We start from the raw sequence: 26,951 nt of genomic DNA, 5'->3' as shown, positions 1-26,951 counted from the left end.
TTATTCCAACTTGCTACAAGGTATTCTTGGAATTGCAAGATGGGACTTTCCTGTGAGTGAATACAGTCACTTGTTATTCAAGGTGTGAAGTTTCATCCTTAAAGACATTAATGATATACAGCTTAAAATAGCTGGCCATTTTCAACACTACTCATGTAAACTACACTCAGTTTGGGTTAAACAAGACAGAAATGTCAACCACCGCTTAAACGCTGCCGTGCTCACCATACCGAAGCGAGTAGGTACACCAAGTAAACAGACAGGAATGGGACTGCAGCAGTTTTGCACGGTAAATTACCTTTGATGTAGATGGACATTTGGCTCTTTACGTGGATATTTGCATCACTAGACTGGAGGGGACTCTGAAATTAATTTGTGCCACTTTTCTCACCTTCCGTCTTTCCATGGATTAGTAATCTCCCAGGGGTTACTCTGTCCCCTGGGGTGTCCCGCAGCTCCTTAATGTATCTGCCAGGTGTCGTTTTGTCCTCAGCACTGTCTCCTGTCGCCCTCCCAGCACTGCCTTGCCACTCCACCGTCAGCCCATAATGTGCCTACCTTGTACCACAACTTGCCAATAACAAGTGCACCCACTCCAGCTGCTGTTCTTGAAAGATTTTAGTATGATTTAGAGGCCTGGTATGTGGTGTTAGAAACAAAAACGAGTTCTCAACTGTTCAATGACAATCAAAACCACATCGACCTGTTTGTACTGTTTCACACTACAGAGAATGAAGTTCAACAGAATTTTTTTTTTTTTTGTGGTCGAAGTGTGAATCTGAAAATAGCAAAAAAAATAGGTCTGGCATCAGACAGTATGAATCATTTCTTTACAGCAACATTTACTGGTCAGTGTTGGGATACTGTATGGGAGTTGCTGAACTGTCCGGGTGGAATGTCCCTCAGCATACACCAAAGTAATCAATAAATGGAAAAATAAGTCACATCCTCTTCCAACTCAGTTCTCAATGGAATTATTTAATTCCTCAGGTGTCAATATGAAACATTACAGAAGTGACACGTCACAATACACTGCCCTCAGCACTACTCCTCGACAAATTTAAAGTATTTTGCAGTCATAGTGGCAGTGACTAACTTGTATCACTACACAAATTCATGAGTGTCTGCTGGAAAATGACTTGGATAGATAACACCTTAACAGAAAAAAGATTTCATGTATGTCAGACAGTTAACACACAGTAATATTCATGGACTCTGAAACTATATATATGCATACAAAGGGAAAGTGTGATCATTCAGAAAAGTACAGAGCAGTATGAATATGTGAGGCCCCAACATGGCAATTTGTAACTCTGAGTTTCCTACAGTACACAATTTAAGACCAGAATTACAAAAAATAAAGCATTTTAAGAGAACCTGTCTGTCGTGGTTTGTTGAGATTCTTCATGTATTAATTTCAGTTTCATTTCACAAGGTATGGCCTACATTACAGGGTAATGCCAAACATCACTATAGAATAATGTGCATATAACTAGTCCCAAGACTGAGGTATAACTGATGTTAATGTTGGCAGACATTACAATTCATCAAGGCAGTTCAAAACACGGCAATTACATTTTTTACAAAAATATTACAAGAGGCAGTTAGAAAAATATTAATGTACTCTTATACAATGTGTCTGCCCAAACTACAACACTGGAATGGTAAAAAAAAAAAAAAACTAAATACAATATTTTCAAGTATAAAAATATAGTCTGCATTTTGAAGCGAAAGTAAATCAAAAGAGAAAACAGATTATACATTTCTATCATCATGCAAAACCTTCGACATTAAGATTTCAAGTGTAAAAATTAAACTATGTTGCAGTCCACAAAGCCCAACAGTTGATGTGATGACCATTTCCTGCCTTGTGCAGCTTCTAAGCACAGCTGCAAGAGTGCTTTTGACTATTTCAAGTTGATGCAGCTCCTGTCACAGTCGGCTGGTCATGAGGAACAGATGCCTGTTTCAGAAACTTTTCTCAACCACAAGTCATCAGTGTTTTTTTCCCTCTCAGCCTGTGTTTGAAAAGTCACCTAGCCACGGTGGGGCCGATGTACTGCAGTGCGATGTTGAAGAGGTGTCTCAGCAGTCGTGGGGCCTGCTTGCACACACCCTTCACCAGAGTGAGTGTGAGGGCCACAATTATTCGCTCCTGTGGTAGCTGGTCCAGCCCGACACCTCGGCTCTGCTTCACAACCCACTCCACCTCCAGGTTGAGGTGATCCTTCCAATACTGCAGAGCAAAATAAAATAATTAATGAATGAATAAATACACTAAATGAAGGAAACAGGTGTGTTAAGCTGGATGCACATCCCAGAAATTAGGTGTATCCAAAGAAAATTAACTTCTACTAGTTTTTCCAGTACTTTGATGAAGCATCATTCTGTTCTGTGCCTGTGTTTTCCAGTGAGTCAAGAGACATGTGATTATTCTCCATTTTAAATATCTTATGGAAGTGCTAGCACACCATAAAATAAAAATAAAAAAAAAAAAAAATACGGGAAATCCCTGTTGCTTTTCATCCAAAAAAATTCTGGTTGATGACTCAGAGAATAAATAAAGACATCAACTGTGTCACACACATCCCACATATGAAACAGAAGAATATGACTCTATAAATCCTTAGTGAAACTACTCAATAGTATCAATTACGAAAGAAACTGATGAATGGTGTTATGTTTTCTAAGTTCACAGTTAACATGACAACCAAAGCGCAGAAATTTCTGTGCCCTGGTTTGACTCACCTGGATGGGGGAAGTGAACAGTTTGCGGGCCAAGTTTTCGGTAGCTTGAGCCACGACGCTGTCTTCAAGCTGGTCTGCGATGTCTCTCAGGCCTGCTGCAACTTCTCTAACAGCCTCTGCCTGCTCGTGGTTCACTAGAGGAAAACATCAGCAGATTTTAAGCTACCCCAAAGTTTCTGATTTCAACAGGAAAGACAACAGTGGATAAAAATAACCCCACACATCAACGTACACTAATGAACCTGTTGCCTCAGCCTGTCATATTTCAATCACAGGTGGATTTTGATATATGGTGATAACCCACTCAACCTCTGCAGCTCGTTTTATTTTTAGCTGTTAAAAAATACAAAAAATACCAATGCAAGAAAGTGAGTGTGCAGATGGTGGGCGGGTGGCGTTGAAGACATGACAAAACCACAGCTGGGTTAAGTTAATTCAATCATTCACAGTTGTCACTTCCTGTTTTCACCCTGCTCTGCACCACTTAATCTGAAAGCAACTCCTAAGAGAATCTGAAGGTGAAAGCCAATCTGCTGAAACCTTTGTACTGAATAACAGAGTGCATTTACTGTCCCTATGGGAAAAACCACATAACATGCACATTTTATACACCCATGCACACGTTTTTTTTTTTTTTGTTTTTTTTTTTTGCGCATTGCTTTTTGCACACTGGGTTGTACTTAGGTTATTCTGTTGTTCTGTTGTTAGGTTATTCTTATTCTGTTATACTTAGATCTTATTCTTTATTTCTATTTTTTTTATTTACTTTATCTATAATCTGTGGATACTGCTGAAGAAAATGTGAATTTCCTGCGGGATGAATAAAGTATCTACCTACCTACCTACCTACCTATAACATGAATGATAGCATATTTCAAAAACAGCAGATTTCCCACCCACAAAGCCAGGGTTTGCAGGTAGTTAAAAGTGGTTAATGGTTTAGTTATTGAACTCACAAGGCCAGTTCAAATCCACCTGAGGCTGAATATCCCCGAGAGACAGCCTGATGTTGCTGGGGAGGTGACCGTCGGTCTCCAGGTCTCCATCCTCCGGAGTGTTGTCTAACCAGGGGCCATTCGAGTTGATGTCCCGGGTGAAATTCAGTCCCTGGCCCAGATAGTCAAGTTCCCTCCGCAGCTCTGAATTTCCACAGTCAGATTGATAGAGGAAGGCCAGAAACACCAGGGGACTGCTGGCGACTTCACCGAAGTTATCCATCGATGACCACTTTTAAGTTTTTAAAGAGGTGAAAACACAAATAGCACTACTGTTAGTCACACAAACCTTGTAGAAAAACACCACAAACACATTTAAATTAAAGAATCTGTCAAACACTCATCTAATAAGTCCCACGAGGCATGTTAAATATATATGCTGAACTTTTTTCAATAGTTTGTTGGCTAGTTAACTCGTTAGCTGTAAAGCTATGCTAACCGTTCGTCCGCACACACCGTTAGCCACCGTTCAGCTAAAAACAATGAGCATTAGCTAGCTGGAGTTAGCGTCGTTCACTTTACACAACACATCGGCTTATCTGCACTCACCCTTGACACGCTGGGTTGCGATTTAAGTCAATTGAAGAAAGTCGGTGTGCTGCTGTGTCGTTAGTGAGCCGCCGGTTCAACCATAGATACATAAATGACTAAAACACGGTTGTGGTTGCGATGTCTAGTCAGCGGCGGCGGGGTGGGACGTCACGACGCTTATCAACACACCGGCATGCCATGCTGCCTTCAAGGACCGTCGGAAATGTCCCAAACAGTTGCCAACCCCGTCTTCTTTCACCCATTTTGACTTTTGACTTGAAAATAACCACTTTGGAAGCGTATTTGCCACGCAAGTATAATACTGCCCCCCTCTTAAAAAATGTGTGTGCCAATATTATACTTCGAAGCTTATTTGCCACGGAGGCATAATACTGGCACCCCCAAAGAGGTTATTTTCTGGATAACCCAGTTGTCAAGCTGTTAATTTCAAGCGACAAGTGGATGCATCACACGTTGTGAACAAGAATAGCCAAAGAAACAAGTGTTGGTGGAGAAACACTGATACTGCGAATAAATCACATGACAAGTGTGGCAATGGAAAACAAAAGTAAAATCTAGGAAGTTATTGTCATAAAAATAAGTTGTGTGATCAAATAGCCCCCAAAGATAATATGTGGTTCATGATAGCTGAGACTGTCACGCGTGTCCCAGGCTGTAATTCCTGTAACTTCTGGTACAGTTGTACTGTGATTAGAGATAGCCTGAGGCACTAGCCTCTGGGAAGTCCCCCTCTGGGGAATTTATTTATCTGAATGTGCTGTTGTGCATGTGAGTATTTAGAAGTGTTGCAAACAAGACTGGTATAGTTTAAAAAAAAAAAAAAAAGTTAGTAAGAGGAAATACATCAAATAAAATGCTTACAATGTTTATTTACAATTAAAAAAAAAAGAAAAGAAAAGAAAAGCAAACAAGTCTCTGAATGTTTCTATGATGCATATGTATGGTTGTCTTGCAGCAGGTACCATTTTCTCACCTGACAAAAGCATTTGAATCAGACCAGTCCTTAAAAAATGTTAAAAATCACCAAGGCTTATGTACACTCAGCCCACTGAAAAAGCCCATAAGGCATAATCATCCAGTTATCTCAGTCAACAAAGCCTAACAAAACGTTTATGGGGAATGTGGATAGCAAATGTGCATGTGGGCATGGCCACATTAAGGACAGGCAGAGAGGCCGAACAATGTCACATTAGACTCTGTACCCCGGGCAGCCGAAGCTCACGGATCGGGCTGTATTCCTACCAACAAGTCTCCTTCCCTTTTTGGGTAGAGAGCCTGTGTTTTCTCCATTAGTAATGGGCTGCAACCCAACAGAAAGGCTCTGTTGGGGTGACAGAGCTGCCGAGCGAGCCTCCTCAAGCTCCCTGTGTAAAAGGAGAAGAAACAAATTATTTTTTATTCATCGACATTAACCTACAAGAACCAGTGCCAGTAGCAATTTATTAACTAAAGACATAAAGGCAAAGAAAGTGAGGTATGAGCGGGATCGGACGGGAACGGGGGCAAAAAGGTTGAAGAGCAGCGATCAGGTTGTTTTCAATTAAATGTGAAATTGCGCCACCTGTTGGTTGTGCCTGTGACTTCCAATGTAGCGGCTGAAATTTGCCCTTTTTCTTTGCTTATGAGAACGGCACCTCGTGGGGTGTCCCATAAACACTGGCTTATATCCATGTCGTGTGAGCTCATTCAGTTATGACTTTAAAAAAAAAAAAAAAGTATACACATTTTACAATTATGACTACACACTGCAAACTATAACTTATTATATTATTATTTAAAACATAAAAATTGAGCAAAATGGACCAATCACTGTGCCATTTAATATACAAATAATTTGCACATTCTGGATCTCTGGATTTCCACCCAAAATGTTATACAAAATAATTTGCATGAAAAAAGAGCAACTATGGATGCTGATTGGTTATAATCGTCAGTATCATGTCATAGAGGTTTTCATTGCCATAAAGTGTACTGTGAGAGTCAAAGCCTAATCTTAGCACAGCTCTTGATCCCTGAGAACATTAAATCTTTATGTGGCTTGAAACCTGGGATGGGGGATGTGGCTTAAATTATCCCATATTATCCGTTCTCACTTCTCAAGCATGGCTGTCCTGAACTTCTCCACGTTGAGCTCTCTGCGCAGCTGAGCAGCTAGTCTCCCAGTCCTCTCCTCCCTGAGGACTGTGTGTTTACACAGCTCCTTGGCAGAAAGCCGTTTGGTCGGGTCTGGATCCAGCAACAACTGACACAAAGACACACACTTTTCAATAAAGAATGTATTTCAATGGGTTTTTTTTTTTACCGTAGGACTGACTATTCACGCTGCTGGCAGCATGAAGTCTGATCTCTAAAACTATTCTACACTGAAACATTCAGAAAATGGGCTCAAATTCATGTGGCAGCACACACATCAGCCCAAAAATAGGAATACCTGAAGGAGGCTTCTGAAGGGAGGTGAGAGCTCCTGTGGCATGCTGGGTAGCTGGCCCGTTCTCAAGCTGTGCCACTCGTCTCCATTCTGAGGAAGAGGAGGAGCGCCGGCCGCCTGCAGCACTGTGAGGCCCAGAGCGAAGATGTCGGCTTTGGGGAGATGGCTGTAATCCTGCAGTGCAGAGGGACAGCAGAAATCATCCAAATGTATAAGCAAGACATAAACATTGCATTTCATAGTTAAAGCCTGCCTGGGAGCTATAACCAACTCACTGACCAGGTTTTTTTCTTTATGCCACAAGAGGGCGCTAAACCAATAGTGTGGCCCTCCCATCTGTGCATAATTGCCAAAAGACAGGTTTACAATAAAGTGTAAACAATACGTGATACACTTCACACTTTATTGTCATCCTTTCTTTGGTAATTATGTAAAAGATGGGAGACACTCTATTGCTTTAGCGCCCTCTTGTGGTGAAGCAGAAAGCTTTAAATTGCGGGTGAAATGCCACCCATGGCTGGTATATAATATCAGTTGATTATGTGTTTGTGAGATCCTGAAAAAGACTGAGTTGATATGTGTGGGTCTGTTTATTTGCCTTACTCAATTAATAAATTATTTTGCTAAATTCAAAGACGGAGTGCCTTAGTTAGTCTCCACAGTCGTCTGCATCACCTAAAGACTTACATCAAGCAAGACTTCCAGGATTTTGTCCCTAAATGGGCTGTAGTTACTAGTTGCTTTGCAGATAAGCTTTTACATGCAAAACATACAATCCAATGCATTGTTGTATAAACTAGCCAAAACACCTCTTACAGGTTATTGCATCAACAATTCAGCACTCTGAAAGGAACCATTCTTCCCAATCACTACTGTTCATAATTTACTACATTTTACTGCTAATTTGATAAATGCGGGACTTTTTACACCACCGGGTGCTGCTTACAGACCGCTTCATAAGGACTTTTAAGTACCACAAGAGCCACTTTCACCTCGTGCAGGACCTCAGTGGCCAGGAAGCGGCTGTCTCCTTCCTCCACTTGTGGGCTGTTGATAGATGTCACATGACCTAGATCGCCTGCAGAAAACATCAAGCACCATAGGAGTCAGTGACACAGACAAATAAAAGGAGACACTTTATGCAATGTGAAATGCTATGTACCTATTTTGTAAATGACTCCTGCTGAAGAGCCTCCATCTTCTTCCTCCTCGCTCTCACCCTCACCCGCTGCACTTGCACTGGGGCGCTGGCAGATGAATATATTACCTACAGGAAATTGATCGGCATAATTGGCATATAGAGAGTTCATGCTTGGATTGGAAGACACAAAGTAATGCAGGTGAAAACTGCCAGGGGGAGAAAATGACTAAGAGACTTACTGGGTTTGATGTCCAGGTGCACGAGGCCTGAGCTGTGGATGTATTTTAGACCCAGAGAGACTTGCAGCAGCAGATCTTTCAGCTCCGCCTGTGAAAACAGCTCACCCTGCACCTCCCTCTTCATAATGGCATCATAGAGACTACCACCTGGGGCACACACAATATCCAAACTACACCATTCAATCTTATGCATCAAAGCACATTTATAACGACATAACATTTCAATCTAATTCCCATTACTGCTCGAGCTGTGCAAAAACAATACAGCTGAGTATCACAATATTTTTCACAATCCTGTATCAGTTCGCTAGCCATTGTATAGATGCATACCCTTTATGCAAGTCATTTTCACATAATGACATTTATTGTACATTGTAGTGCACTGTGTTAGCTAATTCTATTTTAATTAATTATAAGAATAATTTGTCATTAAGCTGTTTTTAGTCAGCTTATCGCCCAATTTATTGATAGGAATTATATATTTTATTACTCTCTCCAGGTGGTATGCATGTGGTATATTAAGCTGAATTTATACATTTGCAGTCAGTTCAAAGTATTGCCACGTACTGTGATGCAATTCGTATCATGACCCATGTATCCTGATATATGTGAGGTCCTTGCCAGTGCCGAGCCATTCCTTCTGCCCTTTTGATATTAACCTGCAACTTACCATCACAGTACTCATTCTGAATAATCATGTGGTCATCCTCTGCCCAGGCTGAATAATAGCGAACAACGTGTGGATGATGTCCAAGAACAGCATGAGCGTACACTTCTTTTAAGGCCAGCTGCCTGAGAGGGCATGAAACACATTAGTCAGGGTTCATTCTAGTCAATTCCTTATCAGGCACTGCACCAGTCTCCGTTTTAAGTGCCCATTTATATAATAGCACTGAGTGTAACATTATGAGTGCTAATTGTTAAATCAAAAACTGTGATTGATCTGTTGAAGTTAGAGGGGCCACTGGCAGAGAGAGAGCCGCGCTGTTGACTCACTCGTTGGCAGAGCCTGCCAGGGGTCGACGAGAGCGTTTAATGGCATACAAGCAGCCATCCAGCCTCTTCACACACTTGAAGACCGCTCCAAACTCCCCCGTGCCGATGCGCTCCAGCTCAAGGAACTCACTCTCATACCGTGACAGCATGAAGGCCTGGACAGCCTGCTTCTGCCAGATAAACAGATGGAGAGCCGTGTGGTGAAATCAAAGAATTTCTAAAGCAGGAGCAAACGTCAGAGTCCAGTCTTGATTTTTACGGCAGCCAAAAGCAGAGGATTTTCTGTGACGCTGCACCAAATATGGTAGCGTCTGCAAATGACGGCTTCTTTGTCTAGAGATTCCTTGGAGGAATCCCGGAAGAGGAACTGGATGACAACATATAATTTTGGACAAGGCAGGAACTGCGGAGGCAGCCAACGATGACAAAGCCTGATGATGAAATCAGATCTAAGCATCAGAGAGGGGAATTATTCACCACCAGAAAGCACTGATAAAAATAACTGTACCTTTGGTGGGAGAAATGCTTCATCATCCTCCTCAGATGACGTTAGGTTGTTCTTCAATCTGAGAGAAAACATCAAGCACCGTGAATCTCACAGGCAACAGAGTACACAACCTGTTTATACTCTACAGAACTGTATTCCTAAGAACATAATCGGTCAAGATTACGTGTAAAGGAACTGAAAACAGAAAAACAACCAGGACTCAAACCATTTCAGCCTCCTCTCACTTGTCGTAAAGTCAAGTTCAGAAAATTGAATATCTAAATCTTATTTTGATACCAGTGTCATGACATAGGTGGACTAATCCCTCTGTTAATGTCCCTATGTATATGAAATATCATTAAATATATGTTTGGGTGATTTTCCAGACATTGGATACAACTGTAGCTGAATAAAAACCTCCAATTCTTATAATTCCAAGGGACAGAACATGTTTACTATCCAAAGTGGTGAAATTTTACCTGTGCCCATAATCATCGTCATAATCGCTCCTGCACCTATTCCTCTCGTGGAGCTCACTGCTCCTGCATACAGTTTCCCGGGTGAAGGGGTTCACGTTGACCGAGGGCGCCAGGCAGCTCTGGGTGACGTTTCCAGCAGCCGAGGAGAATCGCAGGGTCCTTTGGCTGCGACTTCTCTTGGTGCTGGAGCAAGGCTGGGATGACTTAGACAGCAAACTCTACAAGGGGGAAAGGAGAAAGGCAATTCATAGGATTGAAACAGAACTGGTTTGACGTATAAGATTCCTTTTATAATCGGATAAATTATACAAAACCGCAGAGGATCACTGACATTAAGGACATTGCTGAATGTGGGTGTGAGGCTCGGTTCATACTCCACCTTGGGTGTGCTGGGAGATTCACAGAGCCGCAGTTTCCTCCAGGCAGCATAAGGTATGGGGTTGGCGGGCTGGAAGGAGGGGGACGATAAGGTGATGCTCCTGCTGCGGTGGCGCTGCACCCTGGGTGTGCCGCACACTGAACTGGGACTTCGAATCCTGGAGAGGTCCGAGGCGCAGTCATCCCAGCTGTTGTCACTGCTGCCACCCTCGTCACAGCTAGAGAAGTCCAGCTGCTGGCTGATCCCATCAAACAGCACCGCCATGCCCGGGGCCTGACTTGGTTCAAGGAGAATACGGCCAGTGCAATATGAGCAGGTAGAAAACCAACATGTAATGGCACACAGCTGACTCACTGCCTCAGTTGACAAACATCTATATTGATCCTACATTAAATTCTACACTGATACTATACAAATATAGTAAGACTTCGAGGTATAATTCCCTCTAGGTCAATCTGGTGGTAGGCTACCATAGGAGATCATATTGATTTTATAAAGCCTAGTATGTACTAAATTAGCTTTCTCTTTCTCTCAATTTCCACACAGGCACTTCAAGCTCACTTTAAACTCAGTATTCAGATCCAACAACACACTTTAAGTTCCTACAGGAGTACTATACACACTGATTTATCATTGGGGACATTCAGCCAAGCCATCATGTGGGGGGATGTGAAATGCAGCAGGCCAGTCCTGTGATGTGTTTTCATACATTACGCGGCCTCCACATCGAACACACACATTACATAACACCAGCCTGTGATTAAATCTGCAGTTTTAATGCAAGTTCAAGGCATGTACTCACGGACAAACAGACGCGTGCACCGCCACGCTTGAATCTCGCGCCGCGTATGTAAATGACTTCCTGTTTAAGTCAATTACGCAACCCCATTTGGCACGTCCATTCCTCTGATTGACTGACTGAATGATTCATGCCATTCATAAGCGACACGCCTGATGCGGCTGACGACAAAGACTACTGCTCCTCCAGTGAACCTGAGATGATAAAAAAAAAAAAAGTTTAACTGATATTTTGAAAATTATTATTTGCTGGGGCCAGGATCCTGATAGATTTGAGGATTAAAATTAAAGATTATTCGTTAAATTGCTGCACGGGCCAGCCCTTACAAAAACTATGGTAACCTACAATATATTATAATAGAATATACAATTTAGAGGGATGCAATGCAAACCTTAAATTTCAGTTCCTATCGGTATATTATGGCCGTATGACAGAGGATAAAAATACCTCAAAGGTCTACAAGGTCACTCTAGCCTCAGTGGCCGAGACGCACTACAAATCCCTAAGCGCCTATAACAGAAATAAAATAATGATTTTTGGTTTGTGGGGACAGACAAAAAATAAACCACAATAAAATATTAATATACCCACGTGGGCGGAAGTCAGTGGCGTCATCAAAACACTGAGGCAGGAGGAGGAAAAGCAGCCCGTCAGTGGATGTGACACGCTTACAAATACATAGAAAACAACCGAGGGAGCAGCAGGGAATCATGATCTAGTCCTGGGAGTGGATTTTTCAAGCTCGCTTCGGCTGGGGATTTCGAGTTTCTTGCTGTTGTTGTTGTTTTAATTCCCTTTCGGAGCCCTCGGAGGCAGCATAACCATGGTGGAGCAGTCGGATCGAGCCCCGCTGCTGGACTGGGAGGAGATCCCGCCGGCCGAGTCGACCCAGGCGGTGCCCCCGCCGCCCGGGAAAGAAGACGCACCAGCGGGGAAAAGTTCACCGCCAGACGGTCCTGCACCGACTGGCACTGCGCCTGGCACTGGGTGGAGCAGCAGCAATAACACCACCACCGCTACCACCACCACCACCAGCAGCAGCCCGATGAGGGGTCCGAGTGTAACAGCTGTCGTGCCCAGCGGGGACGCCTTCCCGGCCCGCGCCCGAGTAGAGCACCCTGGGCCCGGCTTGGCTGTTCCGGATCCCCGCGGTCTTGATCGTACCTTCCCCGGATTCTCGGTGAGACACCAGTGGGAGGAAAAAGACCAAATCGTGGCTGTGTTTGTGGTTACCTTTGATACCAGATCAGGTAAGCAAGCAGACGGCAGCAAATGCATCTCTCATCTTTACATTTTATAATATTTATGCAGTGGATATACTCTGTATACAGGCCGAATTTCTGAAAATGTTATTTTGATGTGATAGCTGTCTTGTGATGTTTAACATATTGTTCTGTCTGCTCGTCTTGCCCTGTTCATGCTCAAGTCTTCTTAGATGGGGATCCAGGGAGATTTGCTGTGGCTGATGGGTATTTCTAATAAAATATGAAGCAAGTGCCTGTCTTGGTGATAGTGAAGTGAGGGGGAAGAAAAGCTGCATGGAAACTGAGTCCAGGGATGAAGCATGCATGTTTGAAACGTTTTCAAGGAGCCAGCAAATAGATGCACAGTAGGCCAGGCATGGCTGAAACATTTGGTGTGAGGGAGGCTCAGATTTTTGTAGTTGGATATGATTTGGTGCCAAAGTGGACAACTGTTGATACTGTGGACAGGGAGGTGGCTAGTGGAGTGACACCTCTAATTAGAATAGTCCTTCCTATAACATTCCCCCATTAAATGCCCCATGTATCTTAAAATGATTGAAGTAAATGGGGTAGTTATGCCATTCTCAATTTTGCCGGTGGACCTAGTCGAGCCCTCTGAGGGATCCCTGGGGCCTCAGGAACAACTTGCCCTGTCCAGCCTTTCAGTCTCATTATCGAGCAAAATTTAAACACAGTCATTACTGGCAAGTGGCCAAGGTTCAAGGTGTTAAAAAGGGTGCAGCCATCCTGTTCAATTTCGAGTAGAATAGAATTGGAAAATGTGGTGTTGTTGCTGTGAAAATCCACCTTTGGCATCAGTGTATTGGAATTTAAGAGAGAGACTAGATATCATCAGTACATCAACAGACACAACAAAACACAAGGCCGGCATGACTGAGCTTTCCGTTCAAATGGAGGCAGTGTTTAGAGGTGCAATATAAAATATATATATATTGCATTGATATAGACGAACAAACAAACAATCAATCCTCAGGGGGAAAAAATGGGTGCTCAGATGCCTGCAGTTTTCTTCACATGCATATGTACTATTCAAAAAGCATCTTCTAGGCTTTTAATTTTTGTTAAATTGTTATTTTTTAAATGGCATGTCTAGTAACAGGCTCTGCCACGGTAAACAAATATTTGTCAAAACTACATAGTCCACCTTTAAGATTTCCTGAGTCAGGGATGGTTCTTAGTCATCCGGTTCATGGTATAGCTATCTAGTAGGTGAAAGGCAACAGGACTTTCTGTGTAATCTTGAAGATGTTTTGTTGCTCCTCCAAGAAGCCTGCTCAGCTCTGAACTGAGGAAACCTTTCAGACAAGTACAGGAATGTCTTCAAAGTCCAGTTGACTTAGGCCTACTACCATCAGATGTGGTGCTATCTTACTTTCCATGACTTCCTATTTCCTAATGCTTGATGCGACACAGTTAGAGGAAGTGGTCAGAATGTGTGAAAGTCATGACACATGAAGGAGCTGTTCTAATAATATGTTCGATCTGCGTTTCTGTGTGAATTGGCAGGCAATATGATAGAGTGGTGTTTGCCTCATGACGTCAATCTGGACGGAGTTGAATTCAAGTCAATGGCCAGCGGCTCCCACCGGATTGCCAATGACTTTATGTACGTATCCCTGCATGTGAATTCACAATAGAGGACTGCAGGCAAAGATAATAAAAACAGCCTTTGATTAGAGGAGCACTTGACTTGCCTGTTTTCTCTGCATCTTTGTATCCGTGTTAGAAATTGCCATCACGGTGCGTTTACCCCTGATCTCTCTGTTTGCCTCTGGGTAGATATTTTCGTAAAGGCTGTTACTTTGGGCTGGCCTGTTTTGCGAACATGCCTGTGGAGAGCGAGCTGGAGCGAGGCGCCAGGATGAAGTCTGTGGGCATTCTGTCTCCCTCCTATACTCTCCTCTACCGCTACATGCACTTCCTGGAGAACCAAGTCAGGTCAGTCATGCTGTGTGTGTGTGGCAGGGGTGGATGATGCATGTGACGTGTGTGTGTGTGTGTGTGTGTGTTGTTTCTGTGCCTTTCTGTGTTTTTCATCAACTTTGCACCATCTCATTTCTGATCTGTTTGCCTCAGTTATTTCCCACCCATCAATGTTTGCAGGTTTTTTTTTCTTTACGTGCCACCTCCTTCCCTTTTTTCTGTTTTAAATGTTCTCATCTATTAAACATGAACCCTGAGTCCCAGTTACTGCCACCGTCACAGGAGCCCATTTATATGCAGTTTTTGTATGAAGTCTAAGCACTGAAATGGAAGAAACCTTGACAGCCTCTCTTCTCTTCAGTAGCTCTGCCCTTCTGCTTCAGTCGTCTCACGAAATCTCCTCATCGACTATGCGTAAATATATGACACTGCTGCTGTTTCATGTAAGAAACACAGCCGGTTCTTGTTGCTGCCGAAAGCGACTGAATCTCACTTGATGTGTGCGGCGTGGTGATCTCAGCTGCAGGATGGCTTTAGTGAGGCAAAAATCTGTATTCAAGGCAAAAAAAATGAGTTCGGTCTGGGACTTATCTTGGAGAATAGACTGTCTTTCTCATCTCGTTTGCACTTGCCATGGCTCCTGACTTGAGGAAAGAAAAATACTGTATGTGTAAATGGGCCTCATTAAACATCAACACCAGCGTGGGGAAGGTGCCGGCCACCACTAACATGTCTTTGAGCGAGCATTTCAGAGCAAAACATTGTACTTTTGACTGCTCTACATTGTCTGACGGCTGTACGTGCTAGTCACTGTGCAGACTCGTCTTTTTCATGCAAAACATCAAATCTGATGCCTTGTTAGTCTGTAAACTAGCCAACAGTATATTGAGGAGTTAGATCTAGAACATTAAAATACTTTTTATAGGTTAATGCATCAGTAATTTAACATTTAAAGGAATCCCTCCTCCAAGTGACTTTTTCTTTTAATAGATAAATACATTTTTCAGTTAATACTGCTGAGGTAATTTTGAATGCATGATTTTTATTTTTACCGTTGTATTTTCCCATTATGACGTTGCTACTTTTAGTTAAGAAAGGGATTCAAATATGGTTCTTTTTCCATCATTGACTCTTATGCTTCGTGTTCATCATGCAGACACCAGCTGCAGTGCCCGGGTCAGTACTCTCCTCTGGAGGCCTTCTATGAGGATAAGAAAGCTGTGCTTCCCCCAGCAGGAAATGGCCTGGTCACCGCGTGCCCGACCTGGAGCGTCACCACTATCAACCGCTGTATGCACCCGGAAATGAAGGTCAGAAAGCACCGGAAGTTGCACGAACCAAAACCATGTTATGTGATTATTTGGTATCCCTAGCCATCGGCCGCTGACAACTGCTGTTGAACTACTGTGAAGCTTGACTTTGTTGTGGATTTTGTTTGCACAAAGAAATTGTTTGCTCAGGTACGGATGGAAATTGAGAAGCGCAAATGCCCAGTTTGTTGAAATTTGAGCATTATATTGCTCGCCATGCCACATTTGCTTGGTATAGGGTGCCACGAAACACCAAATAAAAACAAGAAATGATCCTACTTGTCCTTATTTGCAGATCACGCACCCAGCGGGCTGCATGTCCCAGTTCATCCGTTTTTTCGGGGAGCAGATCATGGTGCTGTGGAAGTTTGCGCTGCTTCGGAAGCGTATCCTCATCTTCTCCCCTCCACCTGTAGGCGTGGTCTGCTACAGAGGTGAGAAGTTTAAACACACACATACATTTGCACATACACACATACGCCCTTTTACCTGGCCCTCATTTGAATGTTTTACTGCTGTGTCTCTAGTTAAGCCTGTGTCACGTTATCTTTGGTTTGAACACATGTTCTGACAGACATACCCGGGTGTATGCATAAATATCCCAGTGCTACAACTAAAATATTTTCCCGGTATGTTCTTTTTCTTCTTTCCATGGAGAAATGTAACTTCATATGTTCTCACACTCCCTCAGTGTACTGCTGTTGCTCCCTGGCCAACGTCTCTTTACCTGGAATCGGTGTTTCTGTGCCTGAATTACGTCCTTTCTTCTACATCAACATCGCAGACATCACTGCCCTGGAAACCGAGTTGTCGTACGTGGCCTGTGAGTGAAATCTGACGGTTACTGCTCGATTAACCACCTTGTAAATCTGTGGGAATATTTTTGAGCATGCTTGCTTGTATTTTAAGGCACAACGGAGAAGATCTTTGAGGAGAAGAAGGATCTGTACGACGTCTACATTGACAACCAGAATGTGAAAACGCACAGAGACAGCTTGCAGCCTCTGCTGCGGCTCAATGGAGCGGACAAGGAGAAATACAGGAAGCTGAGCGAACAGAGGTACACAATGCACTGTGGTCATTTTTATTGTAAAATGCCTCACATATTCCATTATGCGTGTTTGTTTACTGTCTGTGCAAGTCAGGAGAACCGGAGCATAAGCATTTCATTGTGTTTTAGTTCCACTGTGAAGTTTAATAAAGGTGAAAACAAAGCTGAAGTCTGACACAGCTGAGTATTGCTAATCAAGACGACCCCTTTTTTGAATTTCACTTGTCACTTGTTCTTGGTTTATAAAGAGTTCCTTTAGTCTTGAAAACCTTCAGAAGTCATGGTCTTTGTTTGTTTCACATGGAAAAAAGTATGAAAGATGATATACCCCCCCGCCCCCAAAAGCTTTGAACATATCATTGAAATTTGTTCTAAGATATCAACAAGGATGAAAGAGAACATCTGAAATGTGTGAATTTCTTCTCCAGTTTTTGATGATGATGATGATTGGTGATGACACTTTGGTTTTCTCCAGGCAAATGCTCCTTTACTCTCAGGAGGTGGATGGTGACTGCACATCAAATGAAGAGGATCTCTTCATTCTGTGAGTTTCCTTACAGGCCCTGTTTGCACCGGGCATTAACACGGGTCGTGGGTGATCTGATAACAAGTGGACGGCTCTAAGTGTGCCTGTTCACACCTGGCATTAGAATAAGTCTGTGATCGGATCTCAGATTCCCGCTCCATATGCAAATAAACATGTATATCACTTCCATTTGGCAAGACCAAATATGTTGTTTCTAACAGTCGGGAGGTGGCAATGCACTTCCTGTGCCTAGATAATCTATTTTGCCTGTTGTTGATGCTTCTTCTTCTTGTTTTGTGGTTTAATATGATGCCGTTGGCCTGTAAATCAGTACGTTCTTACACTTATACAGAGGATGTCAGTTGAGTAGGTGGTCCTTCAGCTCATTCACATACACACTGCTAAAAGAATGTGACCCACACCACCTCTGAGTGTGGTCAGAGTGTTCGGGTCTGACTGTGTCCTCGATGTGTCTCGGGTGCATTCACACCACTTCTGACTGGATCACCCAAGACGCACGTTACTGCCAGTTGTAAACAGGGCCACAGTGTGTTTCCTTGACTGTTCCTAAGTCTGTTCATATCCAAGAACGTAATCTAGACTCATAAACACAGTTTTATCACCTTTATAGCAATTAGGTTTATCATTCGGTGTAATACAAGTGCCCTTTGCCCTGCCTCAGGTTCTTCATGGAGCTGAATAATCGCATCTTCCAGACGTTGTCGGAGGTGGCAGGGAGCGCCGATCCCACCCTGACTGCTGAGCACGTGCGGGCCATGGGGCTGGATCCCCAGGGTGACCGCTCCTTCCTGGTGGACCTGCTGGAGGTGTACGGTATCGACGCCATGCTGGTCATAGACAACCCCTGCTGCCCCTGAACGCCCCCTGGGCTGCGCTACCTCGGGGTGCCGCTGGATCGCTGCGGCCTTAAGGCGCACTGACCAAGACACTGCCTCCACCCTGGGACTTCATCTTTTGGCCTTTTTGCCCCCTCTCCCACTCCCAGTCCCTCCCTCTCTCCATCCCTCCCTCGCTCCCCTCCACTGGAAACTGGTTCAGTGTTAATAATGAAGACACTTAACTTGGTGCACCGGCCCACGGCGGCCGAGGAACAACCTGCCTGGCGGACTGCACCGCCTGGCAGACGCGTGCTGTTGTAGCCTTTCACATCTTCGGTCGCCCCACCACCATGTTACGTCTGTCTACTTGTCACCTGTGCTCATCTCACTCGGGTTTGAGTCCCCAGTGCTCAGAATCATTTCAAATATGTAAGTCTTTACAGGGTCCGATGGTCACACTGGGAGCGCTTGTTCGACCTGCGGGTGCCTCGTTCCCCACTTCACTCCTCACGACGGGGACATCACCGACTCTGATCCAGTTCATTTCTCTCACTGTTGGTCCGAAGAATAGATTCCCATTATTTGGGAAGCATTACACACCTGGAGATGAATCTTAACATTTCACAGATCATTTCTACCACTCATGTGCTGTAACGTGTTCAAATGACTGAATACATTCAAAAAACCTTCTGCTGTAATCCACACTTAGATGTTTTGTAAGCTTCGGGATGGTGTCGTCTGTTATTATTTTTTGTTCCCGGTAAAGCTGCTCATACACTCATGTTAGAATTTGCAAAATGAAGGCTTTTTGATCAACCTCTTTATTTGCCTTTCAAAAAGGAAGCAATATGAGTATGTGTACGTGGAAGTGTCGACCTTTTTTTTTCATGTATATTTGATTATGTGTTCGTGAGCATTTCTCAAAGAAAAGTATTTTTTTTTCTTTTCATCGCTGAGAGATGAGATAAATTTGGTTTATATTTGTCGGCGCGTCGGAGATCCTCTTTCAGCGGCTGCTTATTATGAAGCCGACTGACAGAGAAAGGGAGAAGTTGTTTAATATTTCATTCAAAGTTGCACCTTGAGCACACGAGTCGGAGCGCTGTCTGATAATGTGGCTCTATGTTTGATCACAGTCACATGGCACATAATGTGACTTCTGGAAATTTTGTGTGTGTATGGGAGTGTGTGTGTGTGTGTGTGTGTGTGTGTGTGTGTGCAGTGTCACATGTTTGGACTTGATTTGCTGTGATTCGGGAACCGTCGATGAATGTGATCTTCTACCACTAACTTCTCATGAATGCTGCACCGTGTCCACCACTGGACTGTTTCCCGATGAACACATGCACATGCTTGACCTGTAAAGTTGTTTAATTTGTGTGTGTGTGCGCGCGCGCGCGTGTGTGTTTGCTCTGTTTATGGCTCACTGTTTGGCCAACATGAGGTCTACTGATTACACAGTCTGAGCCAACAAAGTTTTTGGAGTGGAGGGGCTGTGTGTGTGCTGTAGAGATACTCGGGACGGGCTTTAATTTCCCTTTTCACTCCAACCAATGCCTGCTTAATCAGTGGAAGCTAATGCATCCCATGGATCCCGCTGAATGGAGACTCTTGATGGAGCTGTTTGCAGTTTTCCCGTTCATCGGCTTCAGAGAGGTCCTCTCCGCTCGTCTGTGTCCGTGACAAAGATCCCTTTGTCCGTATGGAGATCCGGTGATGTCACGGCCAAGGTTGCGGATAAAGTTTTTACCCCTCCTCTCTGGGAAGATCCACAGAAAGGCCCCGTCTGTTCCGGCTGAAGGTTCCTCTCCCTCTTTTCATCGCGGTCCCATTCAGGGAATCCAGCTCCAGAGACGGGCCGAATGTCTTTTGAGTGGCCCTGGCAGACTGACGCCTCATTAAGTTAATGCCTCCACTTGCCATCCGCATTGATCGTTTGTTCCATGTTATATTTAGGGGGGACATCTGAGGCCAACGCTGGCTTCATGTGGACTCGGAGCAGTGGTTCTCAACCCCGTTGGCTTGTGACCCCCCCAGAAAGACAAAGCACGGCTACTCACAGCCTCCTTTTGTTGGGGCAAACGAGCAGTGATGGATTCATTTTCTTCCAACAGGTTGTTTTTCTCCCTTCTCAATTAATTGGAAAATGGTTAGAGGCTGCAACTATCCACTGTTTCAGAAATAAAGGGCATTCACCATAAATATTAAAATGTAATCATTCACCGGCATGTTAGACATACACGTTTTCCACATTTCAAGAAAATGGTTTGGGGGAGCCTCAGGTTGAGAACCACTGATCCAGAGAGCAGGTATTAACTATTGCCTCTACCTTGACTTGCCTCCTTTAATTTTTTTTTTTTTTTCGACTGGGTGTATCTGAAAGACAAAGGGCACTTCCATTTTAGTGCCAGTATTCAAATTGGGGCCTTAAGGAAATGTGAGTTTCTCGAACTTGTGCTACTGTAAATTGACGGACTTGTTGCGTATGTTCAAGTATTTGCGAAAAGATTGTGCGTCATTATTCACACTTGTGACTGGCCCGCCTCCGGGGTCAACCCGTCGATTGTGATTGGTCCAAGTCCTCGTCAGCACACGGAAGTCCCCTGACCTCCGACCGTTTGTTTTACAGGTGTATTTCATGTGGAAAAAGGGAATGTACACAACACACACCACTGTATAAAATGCCTTCTTTGTGGAGTTGCTCACAGATGTGTACCAGCATTAGCGAGTAAAGAGTTTGTTTGTACAGTGTTTCACCCCACTGAATGTCAATAGAGAGCAAATCTGTATTACACACATGCAGCAGCAGCAGCAGCAGCACATACAGCTAGTGTAACCATTTCTCCTCGATTGTAACTGCAACTCAAGTGTACTCACAGAAACAACTAACAAAACCAGTCTATACTTTTACTAATGTGAAAACCTGTAAGAGATGTCAGTAATGTACACATGAACCTAATAGCATGAGCAACTGTTAATTCCACAGTACTGCCATTCTAACAATAAAACCTTGATATAAGTGTTTTAAAAATGCAGCCGAGGTCTTCGTGAAAATGTTTACTCGTCAGTGTTTGCTGTGAGCTGAAGCTGGTAGCAAAAGGGAAAAAAAGCACACCATTGGAGAGCACTTGAATTGGACATGTGTTGTTTTTTATTGACTGAGTTTCAGTGTGGTGGCATGATTAAACCGTTCAGTAAACAAAGTTAATCAGAGAGAGGAACAGCTGAATATCTTACAAAAAGCAAGAAAAAAGAAAGAAGAAAAACCCTTGGTCCTTTTATTCACAATGACATGTAATACAGTCCTCCTTCACAAAGGTTAAATATAACTCCACCTAAATATTTTAGGAGCATTTACGTGTTTTAAAACAGACCGGTAGCACCTACGGAGAGTTTAAAACGGCGGTCAAATAAGGACTCATTCCTCTCGTGTTTCTCTCTGAATCAGTTCCATGCCAGCCGTCTATTCCTGTCTGGTTTCTGTTCTGAGTTTGCTCATCACTGCGTCTGAGCGAGGAGCTGGTCTCTGCGCTCGGCACTGATGAAGAAGCGGAGTTTCCGTGGCAACAGCCTCACCTCGACGGGCATGGCTTCATACTCCTCGTTGTCGATGTTGTAGAAGCCGCTCGTGTCCTGCAGAGGGAAATGTCACGACGCAAACTGAGTATTAGAAACAGATTGGTTAACATCTTTTCTCATTAGGTTTAATTTGCTCAGATGTGACATAATGAATCCGGATCAAGTCGGAGAGCTCCTGACCTCTGGCAGCTGCAGTCGGCAAGCACCGACTTCCAGTTGTGTTGATTTTTTAGTGAACAAAGTTGGGTCCTCTTCTTTCTTATCTCTGTGATTTAAAAAGAAATACATGCATTTTCCTTAGAATTGCATAAGCGCACTTCATTTTTATTGAGCCGACTGCGTGGGTGCATTAGCGCAGGAGGAGACAGATACTGACCCAACAGTGATGAACTCGCCCACAGTCAAGTCGTCTGGCTCGGCACAGATCATCAGGGAATCGTTAATGCGCTTAAAGGCAAAATAAATGGCCAAGTGAATATTAATTATAATCCTCAGGCAGAAAAAAAAACACACTGGCCAGACAGGGTTTAATAGGATGATGTTGATATTTAAGCACACATGAGGTTTTATAAGCACAATTATTTCTGGACTGACCATCTCCACGGGGTTTTTGTTGTGTGTTTTAATCATTAGCTCCAAAGTGGACAGCTGCTGCTCCATCCACTTCTCTGGCTCCTCAACCTTTGGAGGCTCTGATGATAAAACACAACAAACAAAAATGTAATCTGTAAACCTCTGGACATTTAAAAAGAACAGTTCACCCAAAATACAAATAAAGATATTTACTAGGTTGTGGTACACTACATTGACAAAACTATTGGACCACCTCCACATTCCACCTCCAGGACATTTTCTGACATCCCATTCTTAATCCACAGGCATTAATATGGAGTTGGTCTCCTCTTGCAGCTAGAACAGCTTCCACTCTTCTGGGAAGGCTTTCTACCAGATTTTGGAGTGTGTCTGTGGAGCATGTGTGAGCTCAGACTCTGATGTTGGACCAGAGGACCCGGCTCACAGTCTCTGTTCTAGTTCATCTCAAAGGTGTTGGATGGGGTTGAGGTCGGGGCTCTGTGCAGGCCAGTCAAGTTCTTCCACACCAAACTCAGCCACAAAGTTGGAAGCAGAGAATTGTCCAGAATGTCTTGGTGAGCTGAAGCATTGAGATTTCCCTTCACTCTAAGGGGCCGAGGCCGAGCCCAGAAAAACCAGCCCACAGCGTTATCCCTCCTTCACCAAACTTTGCGTGCAGCCACTTGGCCATGAAGCTCCTGGCGCTCAGTTTCTGTGCTGATGTTGATGCCAGAGGAGGTTTGGAGCTCTGCAGTCACTGAGGCAGCAGAGCGTCGGCCACTTGTACGCACTATGAGCCTCGGTGCCTGGCGACCCCGCTCTGTAACTTTATGTGGTGCTGCCCCCTGGTGGCTGAGTTGCTGTGGTTCCTAAATGCTTCCACTTTGCAATAATCCCACTTCCCAATATCTAGGAGGGAAGAAACTTCACCAGCTGACTTGTTGCAGCGGTGGCTTCCTATTACATCACTATTACAGCAGCACACTGAAACTCAGTGAGCTCTTTAGAACGAGCCATTCTTCTGCAAATGTTTGTAAAGGCAGACTGCATGGCTCGCTGCTGGCAACGGGACTGAATGAAACACCTGAATTCACTGATTAAGAGCTGTGGCCCAGTACTTTTGTCAATATAGTGTATGAGTATTAGCACATCCACTCTGCATGCTACCTTCAACAGGAGGGCTCCAGTAGTTTTTCAGTCTGCGGGCGATGCGGGACAGGAGGTTGGGCCTCGGGGGCTTCTGGAGCGGCTCGTCAGGGGGCCGAAGGCTCGGAGCCAGGTAGGACACTGAGGCCTCCCGCACCAGGGGCCACTCCTGAAAGACGAAAGGGACATCTCAACAAAATGTGGGATAAAACCACATCATTGGGCATGGGATGATGGCACAAACAGGTGAGAAATGAACTGAGGAATCTGAAAATCAGCATTGCATTAGTTACATGTAAGTTTAAGTCGTAAGGGTTTTTGAACGTGGATACTGACATGTATATATTGAAATAATTGGTTCAACTGCTCAGTATAAATTTGACTGAAATTTATGCTAACAAATTACACTTAATCAGTGTTTCCCCCCAGAATTTCATTACTATCAGAGAGGAAAGTCTGTAAAACTTCATTTAGATACACATAAAACACTAAAATTCTCCATTAAAATCCAAACCGATTTTCTCTCTAGGTTTGCAATGACTTAACTTTCATCAAAACAGCAAAATCCTGCTTTAAATACCAATTCATCATAGCACTGCATATGACGGTCTATGTGCACCCACGAAAACAATGTCCAATATTTAATAAAAAGCCAGAATCGGTTTTGGTTTGCTGAGCTCTAACTCTAGTGTGTTTGAGGAAAACAAGCTGGCTCACCCGCAGCGTGCTAAACCAATGTGCTGCTTTTGTCTTCAGGGGTCCAAGGTACCAATACCTAGGAGGGAAAGACCAAAGGTAATTATTATTTTTCCATCAGCAGTTAGATTTTAAGGGGAAATGATTGTATGATGAATGATCGTATTCTCACTTGCTGATTGTTGCAGCGGCATCTCTAAACGCACCCCAGCGCAGTCCCAGCAGAGCAAAGACTGGCTGCTCTTTCTCCCCCTGCGCGCAAACAAACACACACACAAAGGCAACTTCAATTTCTTATATGTCAGAGCCAAAATGATGATATATTTCTCAATGTACTGGAAAAATGAATTAATAGAAACAAATGCTTATTTGCTTATTTGTTTTCTGAAATATCAAATTATCAGATATTTTGATTTCAATATATTTTCTATACAGGACAGTTCGACTTGTTCTGCTTATTTCTTGACCCAAGCTGTAATATGGCCAATGAAATTCCTTCAAAGCAACAAAACTATCTGCTGGTGTAGCAAGAGAAAAATCTGAACTAAACACACTAAAATAAGCACAAGCTTTCAGAGCAGAAATGGATCTATTTGCTCACTTTGATCTGGAGCACATCCAGAGGTATCGTCTCTCCCTTCAAAATGGACAGCGTCGCCGATGTAATGTGCCTGGATTAAAAACACACGGCAAAGCAAAGGAAAGAGAAGAAAAAAACAAAAGTAAGAGAAAGTGTTTGTCTCTATGGAAACACCATCTATCTCCATCAGACTCATCAATTCGATGAGAGACGCCATCTGATGATATAAAAAGCGTCACTTTAACAGAGCGCTTACTTGACTTTGTTGTCACTGAGGAGGTGAAGACTTGGACTCAGGGAGTTTTGAGAGCCAAGGGGAATGAATCCAATCGGGACTTGACTGAATTTCTCCTGGAATCGAGAAACATCCATTAAAGACATCATCAGGAGCAAAAAAGCTGCTATTATTTGTTTCTTCCCTGCCTTATTCTTCAGTTTTGATATTTTGTATGCACACCCAAACAAACCCTGAACTAAATCCAGGCACAGTAACAGATTGGAGTGATAACACCTACTTGATCTGGCCTCCTCAGTAACCCGGTGACGACCTCCTGCAGGGTGCCGTCCCCTCCGGCCACAATCAGCATGTCAGTATGCTCCATAAGCTCCATCAGCTTCTTAGCCTGGCCTTCATAGTCAGTCTGTGGAGAAAATGCCAATAACACATTACATATAGACAGGGGCACCGTATATGGGGGAAAAGTTAGGACAATTCCAAGGGCCCTTGCCTGACAGGGGCCCCAAAAAATAGGTAACAACTAATATAAAATTATTAAACCATCATCGAGTAAATATATATATTTCTTTTTTTTTCATGGGGCCCAAAATTCCTGGAGGCGCCCCTGCATATAGAGCTTGATCAATACTGGATTTTTGGGAACGATATACACATAAACACACTTTTTTTTTTTTGCAAGTAAGCTTTTACAAAATAAATGTAACAGAGACAGAAAAAAAACACCTTGACTATTGTAACCTCCACTCCAGCCAGGTGTAAAATAGGAGCAGCGTTCTTCTCAAACAAGTTGTTGGCTTTCCTGCGGAGAGCGGAGGGAGACGGGAAGCTACAAAAAACACCGACACAAAAAAAGAGGCTGCAGAGGTGAGGACAAGAGTTTGGTGAGATTTGTGTTTTTACCCGCCGCAGGCCGCAGGATTCAGTATGACAGTGGCTTTCCTCAGCTGCTCCTGGGGGGCGATCTGCTGACGCCCATATTCCTGTCACACACATAATTATAAGCACTTGACGGAAACATTCATCTTATAATAATGTGAAATGAGAACAGAAATCTGATCTGAGCATCTTAGTGATCTTAGTGAAGCTGCAATCAGCCGATGATGCCATTTTTATTTGAGAAATGACTAAAAAAATGATTCATCACTTGTCAAAACTACAATCATTTTCTGTGAATTGGCTGATTAATCATAATGATGTCAGGATTAATTTTGCAAAATAGGCTTTAGAGGAATCTGGGAGTCTCTTTTCAAGGATGCCAAGTCATGAAAGCATGGGAAAGGTGACAGAGAGCAGGACAGACACTGAATCATTGACACTGATGGCCTGTTTGGAGATCAAAAACGCTGCTGAGTGGTTTGTTTTCTTACCCTGGCCTCCAGACAAGCCTCAGTCCGCATAACTTGGTCACTGATGGGATAAAAACACACACAAAAAAACAACATAAAACAGGGACATGGAGCGATCAAAAGCAGGCAAAATCTCATAAACGTGCATAAAGTGGGAAATCTACACCCTGAGATACCCACCAGTGTTTCCCATACAGCCAGTGCCCCCCGTAAGACAGGACGCACACAGCAAATGTGGATTTCTTCCAGTGGTTCCGCAGAGTCCGGAACACTTTGACAACCCGGGCCATGGTCTCGTCCAAAATCACACAAAAACTCCTGATCTCAGTCTAAATGCGTGGCTTTATGTCGGCATCGGCATCACAACTGTCATGAAATACACATTTTCACCGCAGCGGTCACGTCTCCGCCGCTGTCAGACTCGCATGGACACACTGGTGTGACGGCAAAACAGTTCCGCTTAACACACATCAGGACGCATAAGGGTTCCACTTTTATTGCAGTAAAAAAAAAAAAAAAAAAAATCATCCATAGACTGTAACTTTTGGAAATCTGAATAAATATTTCCTTTATATTTTTAATAGGTTGTTGAGTGAATGTTTTAAAACAACAGCCGAGCGCAGCAACGCACAGAAA

General features: G+C 43.6%; 3 protein-coding genes across 4 annotated transcripts; 1 reads left to right on the top strand and 2 right to left on the bottom strand.

The window, feature by feature from the left end:
* Nucleotides 1–5,139: 5,139 nt before the first annotated feature.
* wee2 (WEE2 oocyte meiosis inhibiting kinase) lies at nt 5,140–11,367 on the bottom strand. Of its 2 annotated transcripts, none has more exons than XM_030053877.1 (12): nt 11,247–11,367; nt 10,445–10,721; nt 10,066–10,283; nt 9,608–9,665; nt 9,100–9,269; nt 8,774–8,895; nt 8,104–8,250; nt 7,886–7,990; nt 7,716–7,801; nt 6,727–6,897; nt 6,389–6,537; nt 5,140–5,659 (listed from the first exon to the last, which is right to left on the bottom strand). In XM_030053877.1, the coding sequence occupies exons 2-12, from the start codon at nt 10,706–10,708 to the stop codon at nt 5,485–5,487; spliced, it is 1,665 nt and encodes a 554-aa protein (XP_029909737.1). In that variant the 5' UTR covers nt 10,709–10,721; nt 11,247–11,367; the 3' UTR covers nt 5,140–5,484. The 2 variants fall into 2 exon arrangements, with proteins under 2 accessions (XP_029909737.1, XP_029909738.1); XM_030053878.1 differs by having other exon boundaries at nt 10,445–10,717; nt 11,247–11,342.
* Nucleotides 11,368–11,866: 499 nt separating this feature from the next.
* Nucleotides 11,867–21,192, top strand: dennd11 (DENN domain containing 11). Its single transcript, XM_030054001.1, has 9 exons — nt 11,867–12,493; nt 14,015–14,114; nt 14,288–14,446; nt 15,588–15,741; nt 16,037–16,175; nt 16,433–16,564; nt 16,651–16,801; nt 17,268–17,336; nt 18,001–21,192. The coding sequence occupies exons 1-9, from the start codon at nt 12,067–12,069 to the stop codon at nt 18,194–18,196; spliced, it is 1,527 nt and encodes a 508-aa protein (XP_029909861.1). The 5' UTR covers nt 11,867–12,066; the 3' UTR covers nt 18,197–21,192.
* Nucleotides 21,193–21,285: 93 nt separating this feature from the next.
* agk (acylglycerol kinase) lies at nt 21,286–26,786 on the bottom strand. Its single transcript, XM_030054002.1, has 14 exons — nt 26,496–26,786; nt 26,337–26,376; nt 25,870–25,949; nt 25,693–25,768; nt 25,247–25,372; nt 24,988–25,082; nt 24,753–24,822; nt 24,324–24,403; nt 24,173–24,230; nt 23,477–23,624; nt 22,331–22,428; nt 22,113–22,183; nt 21,917–22,001; nt 21,286–21,790 (listed from the first exon to the last, which is right to left on the bottom strand). Exons 1-14 carry the CDS (start codon nt 26,603–26,605, stop codon nt 21,656–21,658), a joined length of 1,272 nt encoding a protein of 423 aa, XP_029909862.1. The 5' UTR covers nt 26,606–26,786; the 3' UTR covers nt 21,286–21,655.
* Nucleotides 26,787–26,951: the final 165 nt, after the last annotated feature.

Source organism: Myripristis murdjan, chromosome 6, assembly GCF_902150065.1.
Source record: "Myripristis murdjan chromosome 6, fMyrMur1.1, whole genome shotgun sequence".
Taxonomy (NCBI): Eukaryota; Metazoa; Chordata; class Actinopteri; order Holocentriformes; family Holocentridae; genus Myripristis; species Myripristis murdjan.
This window is presented reverse-complemented; position numbering and strand designations above follow the sequence as displayed.

What these genes read in the sequence shown, in the direction of transcription:
- wee2 (XM_030053877.1), bottom strand. Translation starts at nt 10,708, where the DNA reads ATGGCGGTGCTGTTTGATGGGATCAGCCAGCAGCTGGACTTCTCTAGC. An exon ending in AATCTCCCAGCACACCCAAG is followed by an intron (nt 10,284 to 10,444) that starts GTGGAGTATGAA and finishes TCCCCCTTGTAG; the next exon opens with AGTTTGCTGTCTAAGTCATC. An exon ending in GCACCTGGACATCAAACCCA is followed by an intron (nt 7,991 to 8,103) that starts GTAAGTCTCTTA and finishes AATTTCCTGTAG; the next exon opens with GTAATATATTCATCTGCCAG.
- dennd11 (XM_030054001.1), top strand. Translation starts at nt 12,067, where the DNA reads ATGGTGGAGCAGTCGGATCGAGCCCCGCTGCTGGACTGGGAGGAGATC. An exon ending in TACCTTTGATACCAGATCAG is followed by an intron (nt 12,494 to 14,014) that starts GTAAGCAAGCAG and finishes GTGAATTGGCAG; the next exon opens with GCAATATGATAGAGTGGTGT. An exon ending in AGGAAGCTGAGCGAACAGAG is followed by an intron (nt 16,802 to 17,267) that starts GTACACAATGCA and finishes GGTTTTCTCCAG; the next exon opens with GCAAATGCTCCTTTACTCTC.
- agk (XM_030054002.1), bottom strand. Translation starts at nt 26,605, where the DNA reads ATGGCCCGGGTTGTCAAAGTGTTCCGGACTCTGCGGAACCACTGGAAG. An exon ending in ATTGGTTTAGCACGCTGCGG is followed by an intron (nt 23,625 to 24,172) that starts GTGAGCCAGCTT and finishes TTCGTCTTTCAG; the next exon opens with GAGTGGCCCCTGGTGCGGGA. An exon ending in GGCGAGTTCATCACTGTTGG is followed by an intron (nt 22,002 to 22,112) that starts GTCAGTATCTGT and finishes TTTAAATCACAG; the next exon opens with AGATAAGAAAGAAGAGGACC.